Source organism: Sceloporus occidentalis, unplaced genomic scaffold (assembly GCF_023333645.1).
Source record: "Sceloporus occidentalis isolate IW3139 unplaced genomic scaffold, rSceOcc1.0.p SCAF_1, whole genome shotgun sequence".
NCBI classification, from domain to species: domain Eukaryota; kingdom Metazoa; phylum Chordata; class Lepidosauria; order Squamata; family Phrynosomatidae; genus Sceloporus; species Sceloporus occidentalis.
This window is the reverse complement of record NW_028316981.1, coordinates 51,607,019-51,632,925: the sequence shown is the minus strand read 5'-3', so window position 1 is coordinate 51,632,925 and position 25,907 is coordinate 51,607,019. Positions and strand designations below refer to the sequence as shown.

At 43.7% G+C, this 25,907-nt stretch overlaps 1 protein-coding gene across 2 annotated transcripts in view; it reads left to right on the top strand.

Moving 5' to 3' along the window:
* The first annotated feature begins 1,299 nt into the window (after positions 1–1,299).
* Positions 1,300–25,907, top strand: part of LOC149321400 (netrin-4-like) — a 104,704-nt gene continuing 80,096 nt past the window's right edge. For both annotated transcript variants that reach the window (XM_089521064.1, XM_089521054.1), the window contains exons 1-2: positions 1,300–1,847; positions 25,317–25,858. In XM_089521064.1, the coding sequence (XP_089377190.1) occupies positions 1,769–1,847; positions 25,317–25,858 (621 nt within the window). In that variant the 5' untranslated portion in view covers positions 1,300–1,768. The remainder of the gene's footprint in view (positions 1,848–25,316; positions 25,859–25,907) is intronic.

Genomic DNA, 25,907 nt, shown 5'->3' with positions numbered 1-25,907 from the left:
GAAAAAGTCTCTGTGTGTCTGTGTGTGAGTCTCCCTGTGTGTATATCTGTGTGTGGGAGAGGCAGTCTCTGTGTGTGTGTGTTTTGTGTGTATATCTCTGTGTGAAAAAGTCTCTGTGTGTCTGTGTGTGAGTCTCCCTGTGTGTATATCTGTGTGTGGGAGAGGCAGTCTCTGTGTGTGTGTGTTTTGTGTGTATATCTCTGTGTGAAAAAGTCTCTGTGTGTCTGTGTGTGAGTCTCCCTGTGTGTATATCTGTGTGTGGGAGAGGCAGTCTCTGTGTGTGTGTGTTTTGTGTGTATATCTCTGTGTGAAAAAGTCTCTGTGTGTCTGTGTGTGAGTCTCCCTGTGTGTATATCTGTGTGTGGGAGAGGCAGTCTCTGTGTGTGTGTGTTTTGTGTGTATATCTCTGTGTGAAAAAGTCTCTGTGTGTCTGTGTGTGAGTCTCCCTGTGTGTATATCTGTGTGTGGGAGAGGCAGTCTCTGTGTGTGTGTGTTTTGTGTGTATATCTCTGTGTGAAAAAGTCTCTGTGTGTCTGTGTGTGAGTCTCCCTGTGTGTATATCTGTGTGTGGGAGAGGCAGTCTCTGTGTGTGTGTGTTTTGTGTGTATATCTCTGTGTGAAAAAGTCTCTGTGTGTCTGTGTGTGAGTCTCCCTGTGTGTATATCTGTGTGTGGGAGAGGCAGTCTCTGTGTGTGTGTGTTTTGTGTGTATATCTCTGTGTGAAAAAGTCTCTGTGTGTCTGTGTGTGAGTCTCCCTGTGTGTATATCTGTGTGTGGGAGAGGCAGTCTCTGTGTGTGTGTGTTTTGTGTGTATATCTCTGTGTGAAAAAGTCTCTGTGTGTCTGTGTGTGAGTCTCCCTGTGTGTATATCTGTGTGTGGGAGAGGCAGTCTCTCTCTGTGGGGTGTGTGTGTGTGTGTGTGTGTGCAGTTGAAGCGGTCTCAGACTGCCTTAGTTCTGGGGTGTGGAGGAGACCTTAGACTGCCAGGGTTCAGCGGAGGAGTCTCTCTCTGTGTGTTTTGCGTGAGTCTGTGTGTGAGACAGTCTCCGTGTGGTGTGTGTTTTGTGTGTGAGCCTCCCTGTGCGTATCTCTGGGTGAGAGAGACAGTCTCTCTGTGTGTGTGTGTCTGTATGTAAGTCTGTGTGTGTGTGTGAGAGAGAGAGAGAGAAAGAGAGAGAGTGTGTGTAGCGGAGGGGGGGACAACTGGGCCGAAGCGAAATCGAAAGCGCTGGGCGGGGGCAGGAGGAGGAGGAGGAGGAGGAGGAGGGTCGGGGGGGGGGGTCTGGGGCATGGCCCCGTGGTTGGCATCGCCTGGGTCTCTCTCTCTCTCTCCTCGGAGGGGCTCCGCTGCCAGCCTCCTCTCGGCAGGGAAGAAGGGTCCAGAGCCAGCCCTCCACCTTCCCCACCCTCCAGCCTTTCCAAGCAGCAGCCGACCGAGGAGGGACTGAGGGCTAGGGTTGGTTGCTGGGGAGGCTGAGGGCGAGGGGCGCCCGGAGACAGACAGACAGAGAGGAAAGGCGTCCCCAGGACCTGGAGCAACCATAAGGGCAACAACACACACACACACACACACACACACACACAGGGGGCTGGGTTCCAGTAGGAGACGAAGGAGAAGAAGAGACCCGGGAGGCAAAGGCTTCCCTCCAAAATGGTCACCTGGGCACCAGGCTTGTAAAAAGAACAGAAATACTACTACGCTCCTACCACTGCTATTATTATTATTATTATCATCATCCTCATCCTCATCCTCGTTTCGGTGAAGAAGATGCCTTTCCGAGGTGGAGCCCTGCGGGGCAAAAGCATCGCCCTGATGGTCTTCCTGGAGTATATCCTTTCAGGAGCAGGTAAGCAGACATGGATATGACCAAACTGATAAGGCACTTGTTCCTTTTGGGACATATTGTATATATACATATATCTGAATCTAAAGGCTGGACCCCTTTCCTTCTCTCTCCCTCTCTGTCTCTCTGCCATCTAACAGCATCCTTCAGTCTGATAAAGTCCTTAGCCACCCCTATTTGTTCCCATTTTAAACTCAGAAAGTTGACACTGCCAAGAAGACTGCCAAGGTTCAGCGGAGGAGTCTTGCAGGACTGCCCTGGGATTTGAACAGAGCAGAGATGAGTTTCAGGGGATGCTTTTCCAATCCAAAAGGCTGAAGAAGAAGTTCTGATTTTGTGCCCAAAAGTGCTTTGGACATTATTACTGAGGAGACGAAAAAGCCATGCTGGGAAAGATGTGTCTTTCTTTCTTTCTTTCTTTCTTTCTTTCTTTCTTTCTGAGTACTGCATCTAGAGTTTCAGCTGTGTTTTGTGTGTGTCAGTGCTCCAAGTTTGCGTGCAGCACCAGAGCCTTTTTGGATGACAACTCCCAGAATCCCCCAGGCAAGATGCCAGGAGGATTCTGGGAGTTGTCATCCCAAGAAATAACTTCCCCAAGCTCTGGCTGCACCTGACACAGTATTCACTATTCAGACTAAAAGACTAATAAGAGGAATAATAGTGGCACTTAGACTGTTTCAGCTTCATCCAAGTGGGTCATGGAAATACAAAATGTGCCTCTGCTTTTAAATGTCACTTCCCCCTCCCAACAACTTTTTAAAAGCAGACCCCAAACTGCTTGTTAAAAATTGAGATGTTCTCCGCAATGAGGGCTGGAGAGGTGTACATTGGCTATATACACATCCTGAGCCATCCTCCCCTCCTGTGCATGCAGAGCCCTCTAGTGTGCTGCTTTCTGAAAGCACAAAACTGACTGGTAACCAGTCACAGCACTGGCCCATCTTTGCCTTGCATTGTGTGCATTAGGAGTGGGCAGCTGAGGTGGGTGCAGGGTGCCCACATGGACTGCCAAAGAAGCAAAACAAGAAAAGAAAAGAAAACCTACTACAACTGTGGAGATCAGGATCCAATTCTCCACTTGGCCATGGAAATCCACTGGGTGGCCCTGCGCAAGTCACACACTCTCAGCCCCAGAAAACCCCATGATAGGTTTGCCTTAGGGTCGCCATAAGTTGGAAGCAACCTGAAGGCACACACCACCACCACCAACAACAACTGCTGCTACTACCTCCACCTCCACTTTATTTGTTCCATTCCTTTCCCCCCAAAACTAGGAAGTCTGGCTGCAGTGGCACACACCATCTTGTTTGGATTACTGTAACACACTCCACCTGGGTCTGCCTTTGGAAACTGTTCAGAAACTGCAGTAGCTCCAAGATGATGCGGTCAAACTGGGGCTGGTTACAGGAATGTGTAACCCTTCCTATGGAAGCAGGTTTATGGGCTACTAGTCCATAGCCAGACAGAATACAAAATGCAGGTTGTGCTCATTAAAGCCCTATAAATCCAGACTGTCTAATGGATTGTATCTCTCTGTAGAAGCTGGCTCAGTTTTTAAGATCTTTGGGGAAGGCTTTCTTTCAGTCCCACCACTATCACAGACATGTCTGGTGAGGAGATGGGAGAGAGCTTTCTCAGTGGCTGACCCCAGGCTGTGGAACTCCCTTCCACATGAGTTTGGTTTCTCTCCTTCATGTTTGCTTTCCACTGCCAGGCAAACAACTTTTTATTTATGCAGGCCTTTGCTGCTTACATTATGTGGCAGAAGGATGCTTTGAACATGATGTGGTTTTTTATTTTATCTTTGTATCTATATTTCAGAGGATGACAATAGCAAACCACCTCTGAGTATTCCTTGCCTCATGAAATTCATGGGGTCTCCATAAGTCGGCAGGCAACTTGAAAGCACCTGTATAAAATATGTGTGTGTGTGTGTGTGTGTGTGTGTGTGTGTATATATATATATATATATACACACACACACACACACACACAATATAGAGATATGAAATATATATGTATATATATGTGTGTGTGTGCTTGCTTGCTGAATTATTTTTAAGGTTTGTAAAATAAGATTTTTAGCTGGACTTTGTTTTAAATGTTTGTAAGATGCTTTAAGTCCCTTGGCAGAAGAAAAGCAAGGTATACACTGAATGAGTGAATAAGTCCACTTCCAGTTTTCAAAAACTGGTATTTTTTAAAATGTTAATGGGTATTATTATTATTATTATTTCCCCAGTTCAGGACAGAAGGTGGCTTACAAGATTTAAAACAAACACATCTTAAACAACTGCAGCATACAAAAGTGAAATTGTAGTTTAGCTATCCAAAAATAATTTTTTTAAAAAGTTAAAAATATAACTGTTAAAAATAAAACAACAAATTGACAATCCAACACATATGTTAGGGGCATTCTTCCTCCCCCTCCCAAAACAATCTGTCTTCAAACGCCTGCAGAAATACAAAAGGTCTTCACCTGCTTGTTGGTAAGTAAGGAGGTGCCAGACTAACTTCTCTGGGAAGGGAGGTCCAGAGCCTGGGAGCAGCCACTGAGAAGGCCCTCTCCTCTGTTCCCATCAGATAAATCTGTGAGGATAGAGAGATGAATCTTCTCAGAAGCAGGACAGCATAGGAGAGTACGGCCCTTCAGATCTGACCTGAACCGTATAGTTTTTTATAAGTCAGAACCAGCACTTTGATTTTTTAAATTTTATTTTATGTTTATGATGTCACTTCTGGAGGCTTCAAATACAGGCAGTTCAGCCTTCTTCTTTTTTCTTTGCCAGAAAAGTGGTGGTCCAGCACCCCTAGAGGCAAAATCAGTATTGGATGGGGTTGTCTAGTTTGGTCTAGATTGACTTTCAGCAGCTCTCTAGTGCTTAAGAACAATAGGACTCTTGCTCAGTCCTAGCTGGAGCTAGCTGAGACTTACCTCATGTAAAGCCAATGCTGCATCCCAAAGCAATGGTCCCTCTTCTGGTATGCTCCATAGGAGGACTCCTTCCTCCATCTCAGGCCATTTGTCCCTCAAGTGCAGACTCTTCCAGCCTTAGGGACTGGACCTGGGGGCTAGAGCTTGCAAAGGAGGTGCTCTTCCACTGACTTGGAGTCCCTCTCCCATTATATCTAGGGTGAACAGAGTGCAGTCCATGGTCTACATGCAGCCCCAAGGCTTTCCCCCCCAATGCTCTGCCTGCCCAGAAAAAAATGCCCCAATGAAAAATAATTTTGGCTGGAAAAAGTCAAACTTTGTTTCTGGAAGGGTTTTTTTTTTTCAGAGCTGGGGCAGCCTGTGGTGATTCCTGAGAGGAATAAACTAGTACCTAGAATAATGGAGCATATTCAGTGCAACACTATAGCTTGTAGCTGGATGGACTCCTATTGTGCTAGCCATTCTGCATGGAGGATTCTGGGCATTGTCATCCATAACAGTAATTTATCAAGCTCTGGTGCTGTACACATGCTTTAAACACTGACAAACATACTTCCAATGGCATGATGTCCACCCTTCTTTACACCTTATCTATCCATTGACATGTACCAAAGACCAGAGCATGCAATGTGCAACTTTATAGGAGCCCTGGTGGCACACTGGTTAAATGCCTGTACTGCAGCCACTCACTCACAAACCATAAGGCTGAAAGTACAATACCAGCCAAGGGCTCAAGATCAACCCTGGCTTGCATCCTTCCATAGATCTCTAAAATGAGTATCCAGATTGTTGGGGGCAATTAGCTTACACTTTGTAAACCGCTTAGGGAGTGCTTAAGTGCACTGATAAGCGGTATAGAAATGTACTTGCTATTGCTATTATGGGAGAAGTCTGAATAAGGGGAGGCTAAAGAGAAATAGACTTGCTTTGCATTTGCTTCAAGAGGTTTCTTTTGATGTTGGGAGCTAGTGGGCATGTTTGTGGTCAGATACAGAACTTGGTTAGCTTTTGGACTACCCCTTACAATCTACCAGCCAAGGTGGCCAGTGACCATACTAGCTGAGGGATTCAGGGAGCTGTTGTCTAAAAAAGCATATCCCCAAACGTTTTACATATGAAAATTAGGACACATGTGGCTAAGCAACATCAGAGTGTGTCAAAATGAAAAAAGTTATTAATCAGGAACAACACATGGGTAGGAGATGCTCCAGCAGTTTACTTTTGCCTGAACTTACTGGGAAGGGCAAGATTCTTCCCATTCCTCTCTTCTCTCCACTGCTGTGTAAATTGAGTACATACTGCTTTTGCATTTTGCAGCAATTGAAGTGAGGACAAAGGGGGGAAGTGGGAGGGAGAGAAAGAAAATGCAACATTTTTAAAGCAACTGAAAAAAGGGATAACAGAGGATTAATTGTAACTGCCACTGCCAAATTTGGACAGTTGGAGGATATGAGAAAGTAACTTTTCTATTGTCTCCTTTAGGATAGAGGTGCAAGTAATAAGGGCCTGGGTTGTGGCTTCATTTTCATACTAAGACCTCATGGCTCCTGAGCAAGAAAACTGAATTGGTGATTGTGACTCTTGTAAAATATAATAAGAATTCTGGCAAATACTTTGCAGCTTTCTAATAGTGCATGAATGTGATCTACTTGAGACCTTGAACGCTGATGTGATCTACTTGAGGAGACCTTGAACTATTGATGTGGAAAGTGATTTGCTAGGAGACTCCAGTATTCTAATTATGGAAATAGGGAAGGAATTCTCAACATGTGAAAATCAGCATGTGAACATCTATATATGATGGGCCATATTTGAAGTTTCAAAGAGATACAAATGCTCCTTCAGCTCAGTAGTTCACCACAGATCTGTAACCAGCTTTCTTTCCTTCTGTACCACACTATCCCTCAATTTATGCCTTTCAGTGAGGATTCAAGGCCAGCAAGCCTGAATGTCCCAACGTACAAAACATCTTCATTGCCAGTGTCATCTGTTATTTTTTGACATTGGTTTTGCCACTGGTAAAGCGATTGCACCCTTTAATCTTGTTTCTTGCCACACAGCAAACTGCTGCTTTCCCTCCCTTCTTCTCCTTCTTCCCCTTTTCCTGCTAGTACAATTATTAAAATGGAATAATAAAAATATCTGGCAATATCAGTGGTAGTAAATAATAAAAGAATGATAGCTGCTAATCTCTACATTGCTCTTATCTTTTAAACTGCTAGCCCTATTCATCAATTATGCATGGCCATGATAAATGAAGGGGGTGGGAAACACAAGTTACCTCATCCCATTCAGTCTGTTTGCACTCATTCCCCTGTCATTTCATCAGCAGTGTAAACTATATAAGTCATTATTAAAGACAGGGTTGCATGGGCCAGTTGCCCTATAAAAACAAGGCTGCACAGAAGACGTGATATAAAAAAGTGACAGAGGGTTGCCTGATCAGAACTTACACTGTTGCATTGCTTCTTTCATTTTTAACAGCTATTGTGCTCACACTTTTGTCTTTGCCCTTCTTCAGTTAAGCTTTCCTTGTATGTGGATTTCTGTGATCATTTTTGTCTGGACTCCTCTGAAGATCTTCCAGATAGAAATCTAACCTCTACCCTGCAAAAACATAAATAGTGCTGATCCAAGAGCTCCCTGCACCTTTGTCAAAGAGTTGATTGTTTTTCTATTACTCTGAAGAAGAACATAAAACATATTTATTCTGTGCCTTGGATGTGACAGCAGAATGCTGACATACCAAACTGGCTTGGCATTAGCAATTTTTGAGGAGCAGAGCTGGCCTGACCTTGGCATTACTTCTGAAAAGCATTTGTCCAGTCCTTGCCACATGAGATTGCCTTTTGGGGATGAGAGCTGTAAGATCATGAATATTTACTTCTAGCAACCACACTTCAGAGCTTGGAACATTTTTAAAGTATTTATTTAATTATTTATTTATCCTTCTTTCAATCTAAACTTTTCTAGTATTGCAGTAATTTAAAATGGCATTTGAGCATTTAGACAAGGGGTTCAGACATCAAAAGTAAAGGCAAGCAGTAACCAAAAGAATGTGAATATGTACAGCAAATGTAAAAGAGATAGGTGTAAATGATTTTCAATGGCATTTATCATGGGGATTTTTGGAGCTCAGATCCAGGGTGACTGCAGGTCCACAATGCAAATTCACGTCATAACATGAATGTGTTATCAGATGAGATTCCTTTCTATGGGCACTCCTTCCGTGGTGCTTCCATAGTGATTCCAAAGTGACCTCTCATTTTGGTAAAATCGGAGAAAAGTGAATTCACAGAATTCACTTTCAAGCTCACTTCGACTTCACTTCGAATTGGTCTGGTGTGGAAGATCACTCCGATGTCGCCCCCCCCCTTGGCCCCCTGCATCCTGCTCCTTCATCCCCCTCCTCCTCCTTCATGCCATCTCGCACCCTCTGCCACCCTGCAACCTATCCCATCATCCCCTGCCTGCTCCTGCATCCAAATCCTGACTCCAGTGATCCCCTGTGACCTATCCCATCATCCCCTGCCTGCCCCTGCATTCGAATCCTGGCCCCAGTGACCCCTTGTGACCTATCCCTTCATCCCCTGCCTGCTCCTGCATCCAACTCCTGGCTCCAGTGACCCCCTGCAACCTATCCCATCATCCCCTGCCTTCTCCTCCATCCGAATCCTGGCTCCAGTGATGCCCTGCGACCTATCCCATCATCCCCTGCCTGCCCCTGCATCCAAATCCTGGCCCTAGTGACCCCCTGCCACCCATCCCATCATCCCCTGCCTGCTCCTGCATCCGAATCCTGGCTCCAGTGACCCCCTGCGACCTATCCCATCATCCCCTGCCTTCTCCTGCATCCGAATCCTGGCCCCAGTGACCCCCTGAGACCTATCCCATCATCCTCTGACTGCTCCTTCAGTCCAATGAAGTCCAGCTAAGGAGGGGGCAGGGAAGGAGGACAGCGTTCAGACCCCCACTGAGCATGTGCAAGGGTCCCAATTCGAATAATTGAATCTTCATGGTATGCACCCTTGTGGTAATACAATTTGCACTCACTTCGCTTTGCATGAATCCGCATCACATGACTTACCTTGGATTCGATTCCCCCTCAATTCGGAAGGGCAACCAGGTGTGATAAAACATTCACGTTACGACATGAATTCGCATAGCTGAACCAGGAGTCACCACGGATCTGACCTGCAAAAAGCCCCATGTGATATACTCCAATGTCTTATTCTCTGCAATGTTAGAAATGTGGGGACTGAAGGAAACTTTTGTTGAAGGGTAGACTACCCTAAAGACACCAGCTCCTGTCTGATCTTGGAAGCTAAACAGAGTCAGTCTTCATTGAGAGACTGCCAATGAAGAGCTGTATTGCAGAGAAAAGAACTGGAACAGCCACCTCTGAGTATTCATTGCCTAAGAATACAATGTGAAATTCATGGGGTCACCATAAAGTGACATGCTACTAGAAGGCACATACACTCAGAGAGATGGAATTATTATGGGGGGGGATGCCCTCATTTTGTCCTCTGCAGTGAAAGCTCTGATGGCTCATCCCTTCTTAGTGCTTTTGCATTAGCCACTGTTCCAGAGGCAGGAATGAGATTTGGTTAGCACCAATTGCTATTGGGTTCCTTCCCTCCCCTTATTGGCCGATGCTAACCATGGAAGCCAACTTTGTTATGTTCCTCTCCCCTCTCCAAATGGTGTTTCAGAATGGTAAACCACAGCACCTTTTAAACTGTGAACTGCCTTGCTTTGAAAGCAAAGTCATAGAATAGAATCATAGAGTTGGAAGAGACCCCAAGGGCCATCCAGTCCAACCTCCTGCCATGCAGGAAATCATAAAGCATCCCTGACAGATGGCCATACAGCCTTTGTTTAAAGACCTCTAAGGAAGGAGACTCCACTACACTCCAAGGGAGTGTGTTCCACTGTCGAACAGCCCTTACTGTCAGGAAGTTGCTCCAAATGTTGAGGTAGAATCTCTTTTGCTGTAGCTTACATCCATTGTTCCAGGTCCTGTTCTCTGGAGCAGCAGAAAACAAGTTTGTTTCCTCCTCAATGACATCCCTTCAAATATTTAAACAGGGCTATCATATCACCTCTTAACCTTCTCATTTCCAGACTAAACATTCTCAGCTCCCTAAGTCGTTCCTCATAGGACATGGTTTCCAGACTCTTCACCATTTTAGTCGCCCTCCTTTGGACACACTCCAGTTTCTCAACTACCTTTTTGAATTGTGGTGCCCAGAACTGGACACAATATTCCAAAGAAGGAAATGCTCTCTATTGATCTGTCTACTTGTCTTATTAGCAAGTTTGTCTTTGTCTAAAGAGGCCTAGTAATGCAATTTTCAGCCTAGTAAAGCAGTTTTAGGAATAAAATCACAGAATAAAGTCCAACTGTGGAATTCAGTCAGGCTTGCATCCCAGTAAAGCATGCATAGGATTGTAATTTTGGCTAATGAAAAGGATTTTGTGCCACAGTCACCAGCTGAATACCCATTGCAAGATCTGGATGTTTCCACCACCTATAAACTGAGTGAACCTGATCAAGACAGAGTCAAAAAGCATTTAGAATTGGCTGCAAGTGTGTGCACTTTTGCTTTCCAAATTCAAAACACATTAAAGGACCACAGAGATTCTAATAAAAACAAAACAACAATCAGCCAGACCACACAACATTGGTCAGCCCACCCCTGCATATAGGGTTCCCCCCTCCCCCCCCCCCCCCCACACACACACTACTGGTTCATTTTTCTTATTTCATAACAAAGCTTCTTCTGGTAATGAGCAAAAAAAAAAAAAAGTTAAGGTTGTGCACGTAAAACTTTGTCGAAAGTGATGTACTTATTATGTACACAAAAGATGAATGGGCTTAACACAGTGTAGCTGCTAGCGTGGTTTGCACAAAAGTTTAGGACAGTTTCCTTTTTTGGACTACAACTCCTGTAATCCACTCTGGCCATGTTAGCTGGGTGATCGGGGGCTATGCAGCCCCAAAATTTCGCAAGCTCAAGTCTGAATTGACATTTGGAAAAGTGAAAATATTTGACTTCAAGGATTCATTCTTTTAAAAATGCATGCATGTAGGAGACTTCAGTAACTGTCTTTCATTCCCAGCCTAAGTTGATAACTCAGTTTCTGTTGTGTATATCCCTAAAGAGGGTAATAGACTGATTTTAAAAAAAACACACAACTAAGGTTAACATTTGGTGTCCCTTTGGGATTTTCCAGTCTCAGCCATCACTCCACTGAGGGGTTGTCTAGTGCTGCTTTTCCAGCTGTATGATTTACCCTTGATGAAACAACTCTTTCATCATCCAATGTTCTTATCGCCTTGGCCAGCCACCCTCCAACAAGCAGCCACCTCACTGAGCAGCTCCCTCGGGGAGAGTGCAATAAATACATAAAGAGAAGAGTGGCATAGATTATTGGGCAGCAACTCCATCCATCAAGAACCAATCCTCCTCAGCCTCAATGATGTGCAGCCCCCCTGGGAGGTGAGAGGAGGAAAGAGCACTGCAATATGGATTGTTTAGCCTTTTAATGAATTATTCAAGGAGCCCCTTTTGGCATTCAGGTTAAGACCCTAGTAGCCTGAATTTTCTGGCCTTTAGTCCCTAAGGTGCCCTGCTGCCATGACCCCATATTTCAGGGAATAACTGAGTGATGGATGGCCTCCCTGATTGGGAGGCCAAGCAATCTCCACCACATTGATTTTCTTCCAATGTGAGGCTGTTCATCAACCACAAATTTTGATCCCTCCCTCCCTTCCCTAATACCCCCCCCCCTTTCATTTCTCTTGTATGTACTCTCCTCTGCTGTTCCTAATGACACAGCAGTTCAGGCAGGAACCATTTATTGATGTTGCTGGCTTCCCTAGCAGGCAGAACAGATAAATCTCCATGTCGTCACCATTGAGCAGGAAGTCAACTCTGCTCTTCCCCAGTTTGCCAAGCTCCAAAAATGCAGTTTGGAAAGTGGAGCTCAGGGGAAGGGTGGGAGGAGATATGCATCCCAATTTCATCTGCTGGGATAACTCACGCACACACACACATTTCCATTTGATTGTCTATTGAGGGAATTGAAACATTCTCTTGCCATTTTTGCACCCAAGGACCATTTATAATAATTTTAATAATAATAAAATATTTATTTGTATCCCGCCTCTCCCTGTTGGAGGATCAAGGCAGGTAACAGCAAATCAAATAACAGTTACATAACAATAACAAAACATATCAAGAACATTCCCTTATTCAGCACCACCCGCCAAATGAAAAGGCAATAAAATCATAGAATTCATAACAGCAGTACTTTAAAACTAAAATTAGGCCAGAGTGGCCATATTAAGAGGAGGGAAAGGTAGAGCAGGTGGACAATTCTATTCTTTTTGGAGGTCAGTCTGGGAAGGCCCACCAGAAAATATCAGTTTTTATCACCTTTTTAAAGGTAGCAAGGGATGTCATATGTGGATCTCCTCTGGCAGGTCATCCCAAATTTTTGGAGCGGCAGTTGAAAAGGTCCTCTGGGAAGTTGCCACCAACCTTGTTTTCTTTGGCTGCAGTATATTGTTCCCAGAGGACCTGAGTGTGCGGGAGGAATTCATTCATTCATTCATTATGTGGGAGGAGGCCCCTTAAGTATGCTGGACCCAAGCCATGTAGGGCTTTATAGCCAACACCTTGTACTGTGCTTGGAAGCTAACAGGCAGCCTGTGTAGCGATTTCAGGATAGGTGTAATACGGTCGAATTTAGATTTTCCTGCGACCCATCTGGCTGCCATATTTTGAATGAGTTGCAGCTTCTGAACATGGCATAAGATTTGCCCCATGTAGAGCATGTTGCAGAAGTCAAGACAAGAGATCACTAGCCCATGTACAACAATTTCTAGGTCCCCCTGTTCCAGGTAGGGTCGCAGCTGGTGTATCAGACGAAGCTGACTTCCATCAAAGAACATTTTACAGTTTGCCCTCCATATCCACTGATTCTGTATCCAAGAGTTCAACTATCCATGGCATAAAAATCTTCCAAAAATATTTAAAGTCTTAAAAGAATGCCTTGATTTTGCCATTTTGTATAAAGGACACCATTTTACTAGGCCATTGTATATAGCGGGACTTGAGCATCCATGGATTTTGGTATCCACGGGGGGTGGGAGGGTGGGGGTGGGGGCTGGATGCAACCCCCAGTGGATACCAAGGGCCCACTGTACTTCTAATTCTGAATGACATGAAGGTTTCGCATAGTTCTTGGGCTGGATCCAAAAGAAGCCTTCTATATATGGAAGGTCATTGGAGGCCTCTTTTACTGTTTGCATGAGACTGCTGTGCAAGAAAAATGAAATTAAAACCAAAGAGTTTCTTCTGTTTGCACAAGCAGAAACATGGGAAGTGCTGTAAAACCCTTTCAAGATAAACATATGGCCCTTTTACACTACAGAGTTACAACACTATATTCATCTTTTAACTACCATAGTCCTATCCTATGGACTCCTGGGAAATGAAAAGGTATTTAGGATTATTAGCCAGAAAGCTCCTCTAGTACCTTATCTGTCTGTCAACTCCAGTATTCCATAGGAAGAAGTCATGAGAGCTGAAGTGGAATTATAGTGATATATAACTTACATTATTGTTGTTTTCGTCTCGAGGAAGTAAACTGTAATCCACAAAAACTAAAGCAAGCAGCTAGTCTTAACTGTGTTCATGATAGCATCACCATAAAGATTTCTTCCTCCAGTGCTTGTACAAACCTTTGCCAAACAGTATTTACAGCTCTTTTCTTTCTGTTCATGTTTCTTTAAGTCCAGTCCACTGTTGTTGTTTTTTCTAAATGGTTTAGAAATGAATGTGCTGTCCAGGTTCCCCACTCTCCCTCCAAAAAGAAGCCCTTTGCAGATAGGAAAATTATAGCATCATAGAATTGAAAGGGTCTCTTGTTCAGCATGATGTCTGGTACTGGTATCTGGTACTTAGAGAGCCAGTGTGGTGTAGTGGTTTGAGTGTTGGAGTACAACTCTGGAGACCAGGTTTCAGTTCCCACTTGGCCATGAAACCCTCTGGATGATCATGGACAAGTCACATGCTCTCAGCCTCAGGGGAAGGCAATTGCAAACCTCCTCTGAACAAATCTTGCCAAGGAAACCCCATGATAGGTTCAGTTTAGGGTCCCCATAAGTCAGAAGTGACTTGAAGGCACACAATACACATACACATATTGTACTTACCATATTTGGACTATGACTACTAGTATCCTCCAGCCCGTATTGTCACTTCACTCCACCACCACCCAAAAGTCATTTTTCCAAGTTCTGTTGCCACAGAACCTTCTTTATTACCAAAAAGGACAAGGCTTCCACAGTCGCCTTTGAAAATTTATTCCATTGAGGAAGTACTTCAATATTGACAAAGTTTCCTCTAATTCTTAACCTAAAGTCATGACTACAGGGCAATGAAGCGTCTTGAGTGTGTGGAGCAAATACAAAATAAGGCATGTGTTGTGCTTGATCTTATTCTAAGGGAAGAATGTCATGGCCTGTGGCTAAAGGGCTGAGAGAGTCTGGGTCCCATCCAATGCACAGTCTGATCAAAGGTCAAAATGTGGCTGTGGTTCAATCCAGAGGACATAAGGAAGCACACCAGCCAGATCAAAGAAGTGTGTGCGAGAGAAGAAAAGATGCATCGTTACAGGGTAGGAACCATAACAGAAAACAAATCTAGAAGCAGGACTATAGATAGTCCATTTACTGTACAATTTAATTCCACTATTTTTAGCCCACCTTCTAGTTTAAAGTGCTCTCGCAGAGTGGCTAACAAATCTAAAGGATTCTCCTCCAACCTTTCTGTTATCGCAGCAGCAGTGTGCAGTAAATTGGGCTGTACCCAGTGCAAGATCACTCAGGCTGCATCCACACTGCAGAAATAATCTACTTTGATGTCGCTTTAATTGCTGTGGCTCAATGCTATGGGATTCTGGGAATTGTAGTTTGTTGTAGCACCAGAGCTCTCTGGAAAGAAAAAAAAGTTAGGTATTATAAAATATAAAATGTAACTCAGTCTATGAAAATAATATTAAAAGTGTGTGTGTGTGTGATTATTATTATTATTATTATTATTATTATTAAAAACTGTCAAATAAGCCAAATAATATTGAAGTTGTACTGTCCAAAGAATATACAACAGAAGAACGCAGGTTGTGTGGTCTCTGGGAATGCAGTAATCAGTCTCAAATATCACAATTACCTGTGATGAGAAACTTGGTGGGTAATAAAATCCTTTGGTGTCCTATGGTTCACATCCACCACTATTTCCAGGCAGACACATTTCAACCAATGGTCTTCTTCAATGGCTGCAGTATGTATGTGAATTTTCTTAGCATCACAAACAAGTGAAAAACTCAGCATTGTCCATTAACTGTAAACAGGGTGAATTAGATACAGTATATGATAGTAAATAAAATATGTTGCTCACAACAAACAAATCTTACAATATGCAGAGTAATCAGGATACAGAGTAATCACCAATTTTTATTCTGTTTTTCCACAGTCTGATCTCTACCTTGTAAGTATAAGGACTAAAATAGCCAGCTGCAAATACCCTGCAGCAGCAACTGCACGCCATGGCCTCAATCCAGTGCTTTGCCAGCGGTAAAAGGAATGGCAAAATGCCGCTCCTTTTACCATCGGCAGAAAGGTGCTCTTGCTGTGGTGGCAGCTGCTTTTTGGCACTCCTTTGGTGCAGTGTGTCTAAATGCTGTGCCAATGGAGTGCCATGATGTCCCCACCATACAGTTGGGCATGCGGCGTGATGTTGGTGTGGGGGCGGCCGGTGTGCATACACCATTCTGTTTAGCCCCTAAGATTGGTTAGAAAAGAATTTTTAACCTTTATCTTATTCTTGTAATGAGTAATGTGTTTCGATATTGTATCAGTCTATTTTTTTTAAAAAAAATAGTAAGCTGCTTTGAGTTCCAACTTTGGAGGAGAAAGTGGGATATAAATCATCATCATTATCATCCCACACTTTCCTGGCTCACATTTCATTGCATTGTTTATTGCACACACCACTGCGATAACCAGACAATGAAAGCCTGCGCTCCAGCCCTCCTTCACCATCCTCCCAATGCCATTGCTACTGAAAACTATCCAGCTAGACAGAGACTGAGCATGAAAACAGGCTCTGGAAAAAGGCATAAAAAGTCTTCATGAAAGTCATTTTACTGTGAACGCCTTTGTAAATAGCAGTGTGCCAGTACTTTAGATCATAACATGGATAATTCATAGCAATCTATTATTGCTGTGAACATCTGTTTTCCCTCCAGTTACTGAAGGTTATAACTAAACTCTAAAGAAACAGGGAAGCGGCAGACAATGCCCCAGTTTCTGCTTATCAAAAAGTCCCAGGGCATCAACCCTACAAGACCTGGCTCTGCTACATCTCTGTTTGGGCTCCTCCAGGTATTGTTGGATAGCATCTCGCAGCATTTCCCATTATTAACTACAGTGGCTTGGACTGATGAGAGCTGCATTCCAACAACATCAGGATTATTATTATTATTATTATTATTATTATTATTATTATTAACCTTTATTTATAAATTTACACAGCGCTGTACATACAGTCTTTTTAATTGGATGGTTCCCTGCCCTCAGGCTTACAATCTAAAAAGACATTGAGGGCCTGAACAGACTGGAGATAAATGCTGGCCTCATGGCAGAGTGGGGGTGTGGCATCCACACGACGCATGCCCTGACTCTGCCCTGATGCCGCCGTCACACAGTTCTCCTTTGGCGCTGCGTCCAGATGATGCAGCACCAAAAGCAGTGCCATAAGGTGGCGGCAAAGGCACCCTTTCTGTGGCTCAAAAAGGAGCTGCTTTTTGCAACTCCTTTTTGCACAGTGGAAATGCCAGATTGGGGATGCGGCATGTAGTTGCTGCAGCCCCAAATCCAGCGCTGAAAGGTGCGGTCTGTTGAGCCCCATACTTTCCATCCCTGCTTGTATCTTGAAGGGGCCTAACAAGACAAGCATTCTGTCCACCCAGTTCAAGGTTTAGGAATTATAGGCTAATGGGGAACTATAAAGGTAGAACTCAAAGATATAGCCATATTAGTCTGTAAAATCAATATGCAGACAGATCTTCTAACACCTTTGATACTAAACTATGAAGGTCTTGATCTGCCACCAGGGATCTCTTTTTTTTCTTTACACTTTCAGACTCTGATTTATTACATAGTGTGGACTTTCCCCTGTGATTGGATTAGTCTTGATTATTTTCTTTGAATATGAGTTCAGTCTGTTAATGCCTAATAAACAAAGTGCTATTCCACTACCTGTCTCTTAGCACTGATATAATCCAAGTGGCTATGGGGATGCTGATTTTATTTGCTCCCCCTGCTGGTAGCTGCTTCTTATAAAGTGTTAAGGAAAATCTAAAATCCAGGGCAGGGAGACTAAAAATCCCAAAGTTTAGTAATGCCTGTGTTAAGTCCAACCAAAATGCCCAGAAGATTGCAAATTTTTGAGTTGAAGAAATCTTTATGTTAGATGGTACAAAATGCAGTGGTTGGAAGGAGAGGGAGTTTTGGGTGATGTTATTGTGTTTGTTTGTTTGTAAAACCAAATATTTTGGTCATGCAGTCTGTGGTTTAGGGCTCAGTTTCAAACTGGAGATTGCAGAGGGTTGCCACATTCCTCTTCTTCAGATCTGGGCATCGAATTTGCAAAATATTTTTGCAAATAATTGTGGCATTTTTTTCTCCAGTATGTTTCAAACTTCATAATATATATATATAGGGTTGCCATAAGTCAGGACCTCCAAACCGGGACAAATGTAGGACAAATGCAGGACAACATTTTCAAATGTAGGACACATTTTTATAAATGGAGGACACGCAAAAATTGAGGCTTTTTTAGAAATGTTCATATAAATCCATGTTTCTTAGGCATGATCAAAATGGAGGACATTTTGACATTATTCGTAGACAGATTGCCGAAATGTACTTCCCTTTCTGGCCACCCCCCTCTCCCCATTCCAAACAGCACATTTGGGCATTGAACCTGGCTTTATTTTAACATTGCCTCTTGCATATTTCAGAGGCTTATTCCACAACCAAATCCTTTGGGTTTAACACTGAACATGGGTTAACATGGCTATGCATATAGAACATGGTTAAACAAAAAGTGGATTTGCCCTCGGTTTCAGGTGTCTCACCAAGTATACTTCTCAGAAGTGTGTACTTGGTCAAGGGACTTTGGTTTTCCTTCATTTTGACTTGTTTTGTCTGTATTCCTCCCCACTAAATAAAGGAGACATGAAATGGAGTTAATGGGTACAAGTAGTTAAACAAAAAAGTCTTGTGAGACTCTGTAGGCAAGAGGTGCACCATGTTAAGAACTGCATTAAGCACACTTAGGCTGCTGCCACACTGCTTTCACTCTCATCACTCCATCCTATGGAATTCTGGGATTTGTAGTTTGTTGTGGTGCCAGGGCTGGGCTTTGAAATCTCAGGCATAAGAGAGGCAAAAGGCTTGGGCTGCATCTACACTGGAGAAATAATCTGGTTTGAGACCACTTTAACTGCCTCGGCTGAATGCTATGGAATTCTGGGAAGGGTGGTTTGTTCCAGCACCACAGCAGAATGGCAGTTAAACCCCTGGAAAGCTCTCTGACCAAGGTGACCAATGCCCTCACCCCAAAATGTAGGGCACCCAAGCAAAAAAATGTAGGACATGACCAAAAATAAAAGCTAAAAACACCCATGTAATTATAAATCCATGCTTCTTAGCCATGATCCAAATGGAGGACATTTTGAAATTTGACAGAAGAGGACATGTCCTGGAAAAGGAGGAAGATGTTTGGTCACCTTGTCTCTGGTCCAAAATACACTGCAGAAATAAAACATAGCTGGACTGAAATGCCCAGAGTTCCACACTGAGGAAATAATCCACTTCGAGAGTGACTTAACTGTCCTGGGTTAGTGCTGGGGAATGCTGGGAATTGTAGTACACTGTGGCCCCAGAGCTATCTCTGACAGGGAGTCCCATAACCCTCCAAACGTAGTTGAACTGCAGTGCCCAGAATTCCTCCCCAGGTGCATCCACACTGAGGAAATGGTCCAGTTTGAGACTGCTCAGTGCTGGGGAATCCTGGGAATTGTAGTCTATTGTGGCCTCAGAGCCATCACTGACAGAGAAGTCTCAATGTCTCCCAAACACTAGCATTCCCAGGATTCCCTAGCATTGTGTTAAAGCAGTCTCAAAGTGGGTTATTATTCCTGCAGTGTGTGAGAGAGATATAAAAGCTAGGGACTGGATTCATTTGGATGATCTCTGTGTCCAAAACACACTGCTTGGACTGCCAGGGCTCAGTGCTATGGAATCCTGGGAATTGTAGTTTATTGTGGCACCAGAGCTCTCTGACAGAGAAGGCCAAATGCCTCACAGACCCCAGAATTCCAGAGCATTGAGCTTTGGCAGTTAAAGGGGTCTCAAAGTGCGGGGGGGGGGGGGGAGAGAAAAGCCAAGGAGTGTGAATGAGAAGCTCACCTCGGCTGGAGGAGGAGGAGGAGGAGGAGGGAGGGAGCCAAGGGAAGTGGTCAGGACCATCCGGAGGAGGAGCCCCTGCTTTTCCTCATCATTGCAGCCTCCTCACTGCTGGCAAGAGGCTCTGCCCCCAGGCAACACCTCCTCTGTGGACCATTCAGCCTCCTTTTGTCAAAAGAGCTCTGGTGCCACAAGAAACTACAATTCCCAGAATCCCATAGCACTGAGCCATGGATGTTTAAGGGGGGGTCAAACTATTTCTGCAGCCTTTTGCTACCCCAAACCCCAAAGCAAAATCTCTTCCTTCACCAAGCCATTGAAAACCAACCCAAGTGAAGGGCTGATTGCTTCTTTCTCATTGGTCAGCTTCAGGAGAAATTTGCATATTACAAGTAAAGGTGTTTAGGGCCTCAAAAACGATCCTGTGATAAAGAATTACAAGAATACTGACGCGGTATACATTTAAAAGATGAGGCATTTAGACTCCCAGTGAAACACGAACGATTTATGGCCTTTTTTTTCTTTTCTCACTGTAACCTGGAAAGTAAGGCCTCTTGCAAGGCATATATACCAACGTGGGCGGGCAAAAGCTCTGAGTGGCAGATGTCCTGAAGACCTGCTCTCTAGGCTACGACAGTGCGCCAGGCAGGGAGAGTGGCGCACAGCCACGCAGGACGGCGGGGAGGAGGCAGGGGAAGGCCGAACCGGGGGCTAGGGGCCAAACCGGACCGGGACCGGGAGGGGGCCCCCAAAAGCGGGTTTGTCACGGGGGCCGCCGGGTTATGGCATATATATATATATATATATATATATATATATATATATATATATATTTGGTTACAACTGATCTGAGAGAACCAGTATAGAGTAAGGTTTAAAGTACTAGACAGGGAGAATTAAGTTCAAATCTCTGCTTAGTCATAGAATATTCATGTGATTATGAGCCACTACTGTTTCCCAGCAAACCTACCTAATTGTACTGCAGTGGAGATTAAAAACCAGAGAGAGAAACTGTATGAAATGGACATGTACATTCTTAGTGCAGTAGAAATAAATGAACAGCAATGTTAATATTTTGTCATGCACAGACACTTCCAGGGGTATTCACATCAGATCATTATTCTTTGCAATCTTTTTTTTTTCACTGATGGAAAAAAGCTAGAGATCCATGAAAGTGTGAGAGTGACCATCATCTGAGTCACAGGAAATCAAGTGCAACATCCTGCTCAATACAGGATCTCCAGCTAAAACATTCCTAGCAGGTAGCTGTCCAGCTTCTTTTTGAAGAGTTCCAGAGAAAGGGAGCCCATCACCTCTCTAGGCAATTGGTTCAAATGCCAAAGAACTTTTATTGTCAAGCTGTTGGGATGCAGGTTGTCTGGCCCTGCAGATTTGAACTTATTTAAGTTAGCTAAATGAACTTGACTAACTCTCTATGAAGCTTGATTTGCAATTCAGATCCCTCGCCAAAGTCTCTGTTGCTACAGGGAAGCACATAGTTCCCTTTTGGGGTGGCGGGAGGTGGTGGTGGATGAAGCAAAGTAGGTATCGTGTAGTTCTGCCTTTTTATTGTGATATATTATTAGTTTACCGTCCTTATTGAACAGCAGCCCCACTATCTCTTTGGTCATTTTCTTGCCTTGAATGTAACTGGAAAACCGCTTTTTGTTAATCTGCTTGCCTAGCAGTCTCAGCTTATTCTGAGCATTGCTTTTATTGTTGTTGTGCTTTCAAGTTGTTTCTGACTTATGGAGACCCAAAGGTGACCCTATCATGGGGTTTTCTGGGGCTAAGAGTGTGTGACTTGCCCAAAATCACTCAATGGTCACATTAAACATCTACACTTAATAAGCTTCTATCTACTCTTTCTTCTTGCATCTCCCCCTTCCTCGACTCAGAGTAGCTTCATGAGACGGTTACCTCAGGAAGCAGAACACAGAAGCAATGGATTGCACTGTCCCCCTCCCCATGGAGGACTTCTGCAGCTATTCCGGGGTCCTTGCCTCCTTTGCTGTGTGCATAGCTCAACCTGCTCCTCATTCTTACCCCTCCCTGGACTCACCTTATGCCCCCATTTCTTGTTCATAATAATAATAATAATAATAATAATAATAATATGCTTTATTTATATACCGCTCTTCTGAGGCGATCAAAGCGGTTCACAAAATCATTTAAAACTTTCACATCATAAAAACAGCCTCTCAATGTATCTATCAATAAAAACCAATAAAAATCGAACATCAGTAAAACAAGAAATAAAACAAGCAAGGAATCTATCAATTGTAGTTAACCATTTGTATCAGGGGAGACAATCTCTATGAGGAGTCCGAAGGAAATGCTAATCGGAAGAATCATAGAATCATAGAATCGTAGAGTTGGAAGAGACCACTAGGGCCATCCAGTCCAACCCCCTGCCATGCAGGAAATCCAAATCAAAGCATCCCTGACAGATGGCCATCCAGCCTCTGTTTAAAGACCTCTAAGGAAGGAGACTCTATCACCTTCCGAGGAAGTGCATTCCACTGTCGAACACTGTCAGGAAGTTCCTCCTAATGTTCAGGTGGAATCTCTTTTCCTGTAGCTTGCATCCATTGTTCCGGGTCCTGTTCTCTGGAGCAGCAGAAAACAAGCTTGCTCCCTCCTCAATATGACATCCTTTCAAATATTTAAACAGGGCTATCATATCACCTCTTAACCTTCTTTTCTCCAGGCTAAACATCCCCAGCTCCCTAAGTCGTTCCTCATAGGGCATGGTTTCCAGACCCTTCACCATTTTTGTCGCCCTCCTTTGGACACGCTCCAGTTTCTCAATGTCCTTTCTGAATTGTGGCGCCCAGAACTGGACACAATATTCTAGGTGGGGCCTGACCAAAGCAGAATACAGTGGCACTATTACTTCTCTTGATCTAGACACTATACTTCTATTGATGCAGCCTAAAATAGCATTGGCCTTTTTAGCTGCCGCATCACACTGTTCACTCATGTTCAACTTGTGGTCCACTTGGACTCCTAGATCCCTTTCACACGTAGTTTCATTCAGCCAGGTGTCACCCATCCTATATCTGTGCATTTTGTTTTTCCACCCCAAGTGCAATACCTTACATTTCTCTGTGTTGAATTTCATTTTGTTAGCTTTGGCCCAGCTTTCTAGTCTATTCAGGTCATTTTGAATCTTGATCCTGTCCTCTGGGGTATTAGCTATTCCCCTTAATTTGGTGTCATCTGCAAATTTGATAAGTATGCTCCCAATTCTGTCATCCAGGTCATTGATAAAGATGTTGAATAGCACTGGGCCCAGGACAGAGCCCTGTGGGACCCCACTGGTCACTTCTCTCCAGGATGAAAAGGAGCCATTGTTGAGCACCCTTTGGGTTCGGCCGGTCAACCAATTACAGATCCATTTAACAGTTCCTTTGTCTAGCCCACATTTTACAAGCTTGTTTGCAAGAATGTCATGGGAAACCTTGTCAAAGGCCTTACTGAAATCAAGATATACTATATCCACAGCATTCCCTTCATCTACCAAGCTGGTAATTTTATCAAAGAAAGAGATTAGATTTGTCTGGCATGACTTGTTTCTCTGAAACCCATGTTGACTTTTTGTGATTATGGCATTGCCTTCTAGATGTTCACAGACTCTCTGTTTAATGATCTGCTCCAGAATCTTTCCTAGAACTGATGTCAGACTAACTGGACGATAATTGTTGGGATCCTCTTTTTTCCCCTTTTTGAAGATGGGGACAACGTTTGCCCTCCTCCAGTCTGCTGGGATCTCTCCTGTTCTCCAGGAGTTTTCAAATATGATTGCCAATGGCTCCGATATTACTTTTGCCAGTTCTTTTAATACCCTTGGATGGAGTTCATCTGGTCCCGGAGACTTAAATTCATTTAGATTAACAAGGTGTTCCTCTACTATCTCTTTACTTATTCTGTGCTGAAATTCCCCTATTCTGTCCTCTGCTCCATTATCCTCAGGTTGAGCACCCTCTGCCTTTTCTGAGAAGACTGAGGCAAAGAAGGTGTTGAGTAATTCTGCCTTTTCTCTATCTCCTGTTAGCATTTTGCCATCTTCTCCATGCAGTGGCCCTACCGTTTCCTTCTTCTTCCTCTTGCTGCGGACATATCCAAAAAAGCCCTTTTTATTGTTCTTAACCTCTCTAGCAAGCCTGAGTTCATTCTGCGCTTTAGCTTTTCTGACTTTAAAGAAAAGAGGTTGGTCTTTAAAGCCTTTTTGAAGGCATCCAATGTGGGGGTCGTACGAAGCTCTTCTGGAAGTTTATTCCAGTACATTGGTGCAGCTGATGAAAATGCTGTCTGGTGGGTTGCTGTTAGTCTCATCTTAGGGTGTACTAATAAAAATTTTCCTGATGTACTTTGCACTCTACTACTGCATTATTCCCTTTCCTCACCTTATGACACCACATCTCCCTTTCTTCAACACTGTCCTTCACCATATTAAACTTTCTTACTCTTTGCCTCCTGTCATTACACCTCTCACCCTCCCTTCCTTCTTTCCCCCACTGTCCTTCACTTCACTCTTGCTTCACTCCTGTTCATTCCCTCACTTTGCCTGATACCCTTCCACTGTGACCTTCGCTGACTTCTTGTGCTCCTTCTTCTCTCGCCTAATCATGCAATCCTCAAAGCATGCCCTTCACTTGGTTCTTGCTGTCTTGCTTCTGACGCTCATTGTTTTCCCATCTCTTGCTCCCTCCCTTGCCTCACTTCACATCTTTTCAGTTCAACCCTTCCTTTCCTCTTCCACATCACCACTTGCATCACTCACTCTCCCATCTCTGCTATTCCCTTCCTTGCTTCACCTCGCACCCTCATGCTGCATTCCTTGCTTTTTTCTTGGTCACTGCTTGCTCTTGCTTCCTTCTTGTCTAAAATTCCTAGGAGGACTTGTTTCTGGCAGAATAATTTAACAAATGAGTTGTTGTTGTTGTTGTTGTGTACCTTCAAATCGTTTCTTGTGGGTTTGCATGGCTGACCAGGGATTTGAATCATAGTCCAATGCACAAACCACTACGCCACACTGGCTGTCTTGACATATTTCACCCCCATATCTTGGCTTTTCCAAGGTTAGAGACTTACTTTAAAAAAAAGAAAGAACAAAAGCTTGGAATCTTGGCCAAATGGTGGTCCAAACAGGCACTGAGTGGCATGTCTAGAATCTGGATAAAACCTAGCTATCTAGATGGTCTGGCAACATTAAGACTGCAGAATGAAGGAATTTGTCACCAGCCATTGTTGCAGATACCAGTTTATACCCATCAATGAAAGATGAAACCATAATAAACTATGTACTGTATACTGAGCATCACTGTATCCCTTTGACAATTTTGTATTATTTATTCTGTGTACAAAATGCAAGGTTTTGAACAATTTCACCTTTTTAAAAATAATGGTTTGAGTAGCAAAAGATAAGCAGGAAGGGGAACTGCATGAGACAATAGCCTGAAAATTGTGATGAGGTAATTTGTAGGAGTCTTAGTTGAGAAAATAGACACAGAACTGTGCAGAACATTGATTTAGTATCAGGATGTGAAAGAATTCTTGGATTCAATGTTGCACCTTTTTGCATTTCTGTTCTACCCTGTTTCCTATCTAGTTGTGAGAGTTGTGTTTTTCCTTCACACATGCAAATCTCTAGATATTTCCCATTATATATGCATTTATTTGCACATCTTTTCCTAACTGACATCTTTTTCTATTGACTATAGTTTGCTTGTGTGTACTTTCCAACTGTGTGCATTTTTAGGCATTTTATAAAGAGTATACTTAGCTTCCTACATATTTTATTCCCCCCAAAAAAACTACCCTGAAAGGTTTGGACATGTACACATTTCCAGGTCAAGGTGCACTTTGTCCTCCAGTGAGTTTTGACAGGTGAACTATGGCTCATTTCGGTGAGAATCTTGAAACTTCAAGGAAATTTCTTTTTCCTAATTTTCCTTAACTTTGTCTCCTGCTGCTCCCACTGCAGATTCAATGACGCTACGAGCCTTCCGTTGTGATGGGCATTCCTGCAATCCTGCCGTGGGGAATCTAGCAACAGGCAGGACACCAGTCACTCTGACCACGTGTGGACAGAACAGCACAGAACTTTACTGCTTTTACCCCGACCACCACCTCCTTCATCCAGCCTCCCAAGGTTGTGGGCAGCCCAGGTGCACGAAGTGTAATGCCAACCAGCCTGATAATTCTCACCTCCCTTATGCCATGACTGATGACTTCTTTCTAAACCCTATGTCTTGGTGGCAGTCTGCACAAGGAGTACACCGGGAAGAAATCAGGCTGGATTTGGAAACTGAATTCTATCTAACCCATGTCATTGTAGTGTTCAAGTCTCCTCGACCAGCAGCCATGGTGCTGGAGAGATCCCAAGACTACGGGCAGACATGGAGGCCTTATAAATACTTTTCTGCCAACTGCACAGCCACCTTTGGGCTCCCAGATGACACCACCGAAGATGGTGCTCTTTGTACTTCTAGGTATTCGGATGTGGTGCCTTGCACCAGAGGTGAGGTAAGTAAGCAGACAATAAGTAAACCTTGATTAACCTTTCAATATTCAC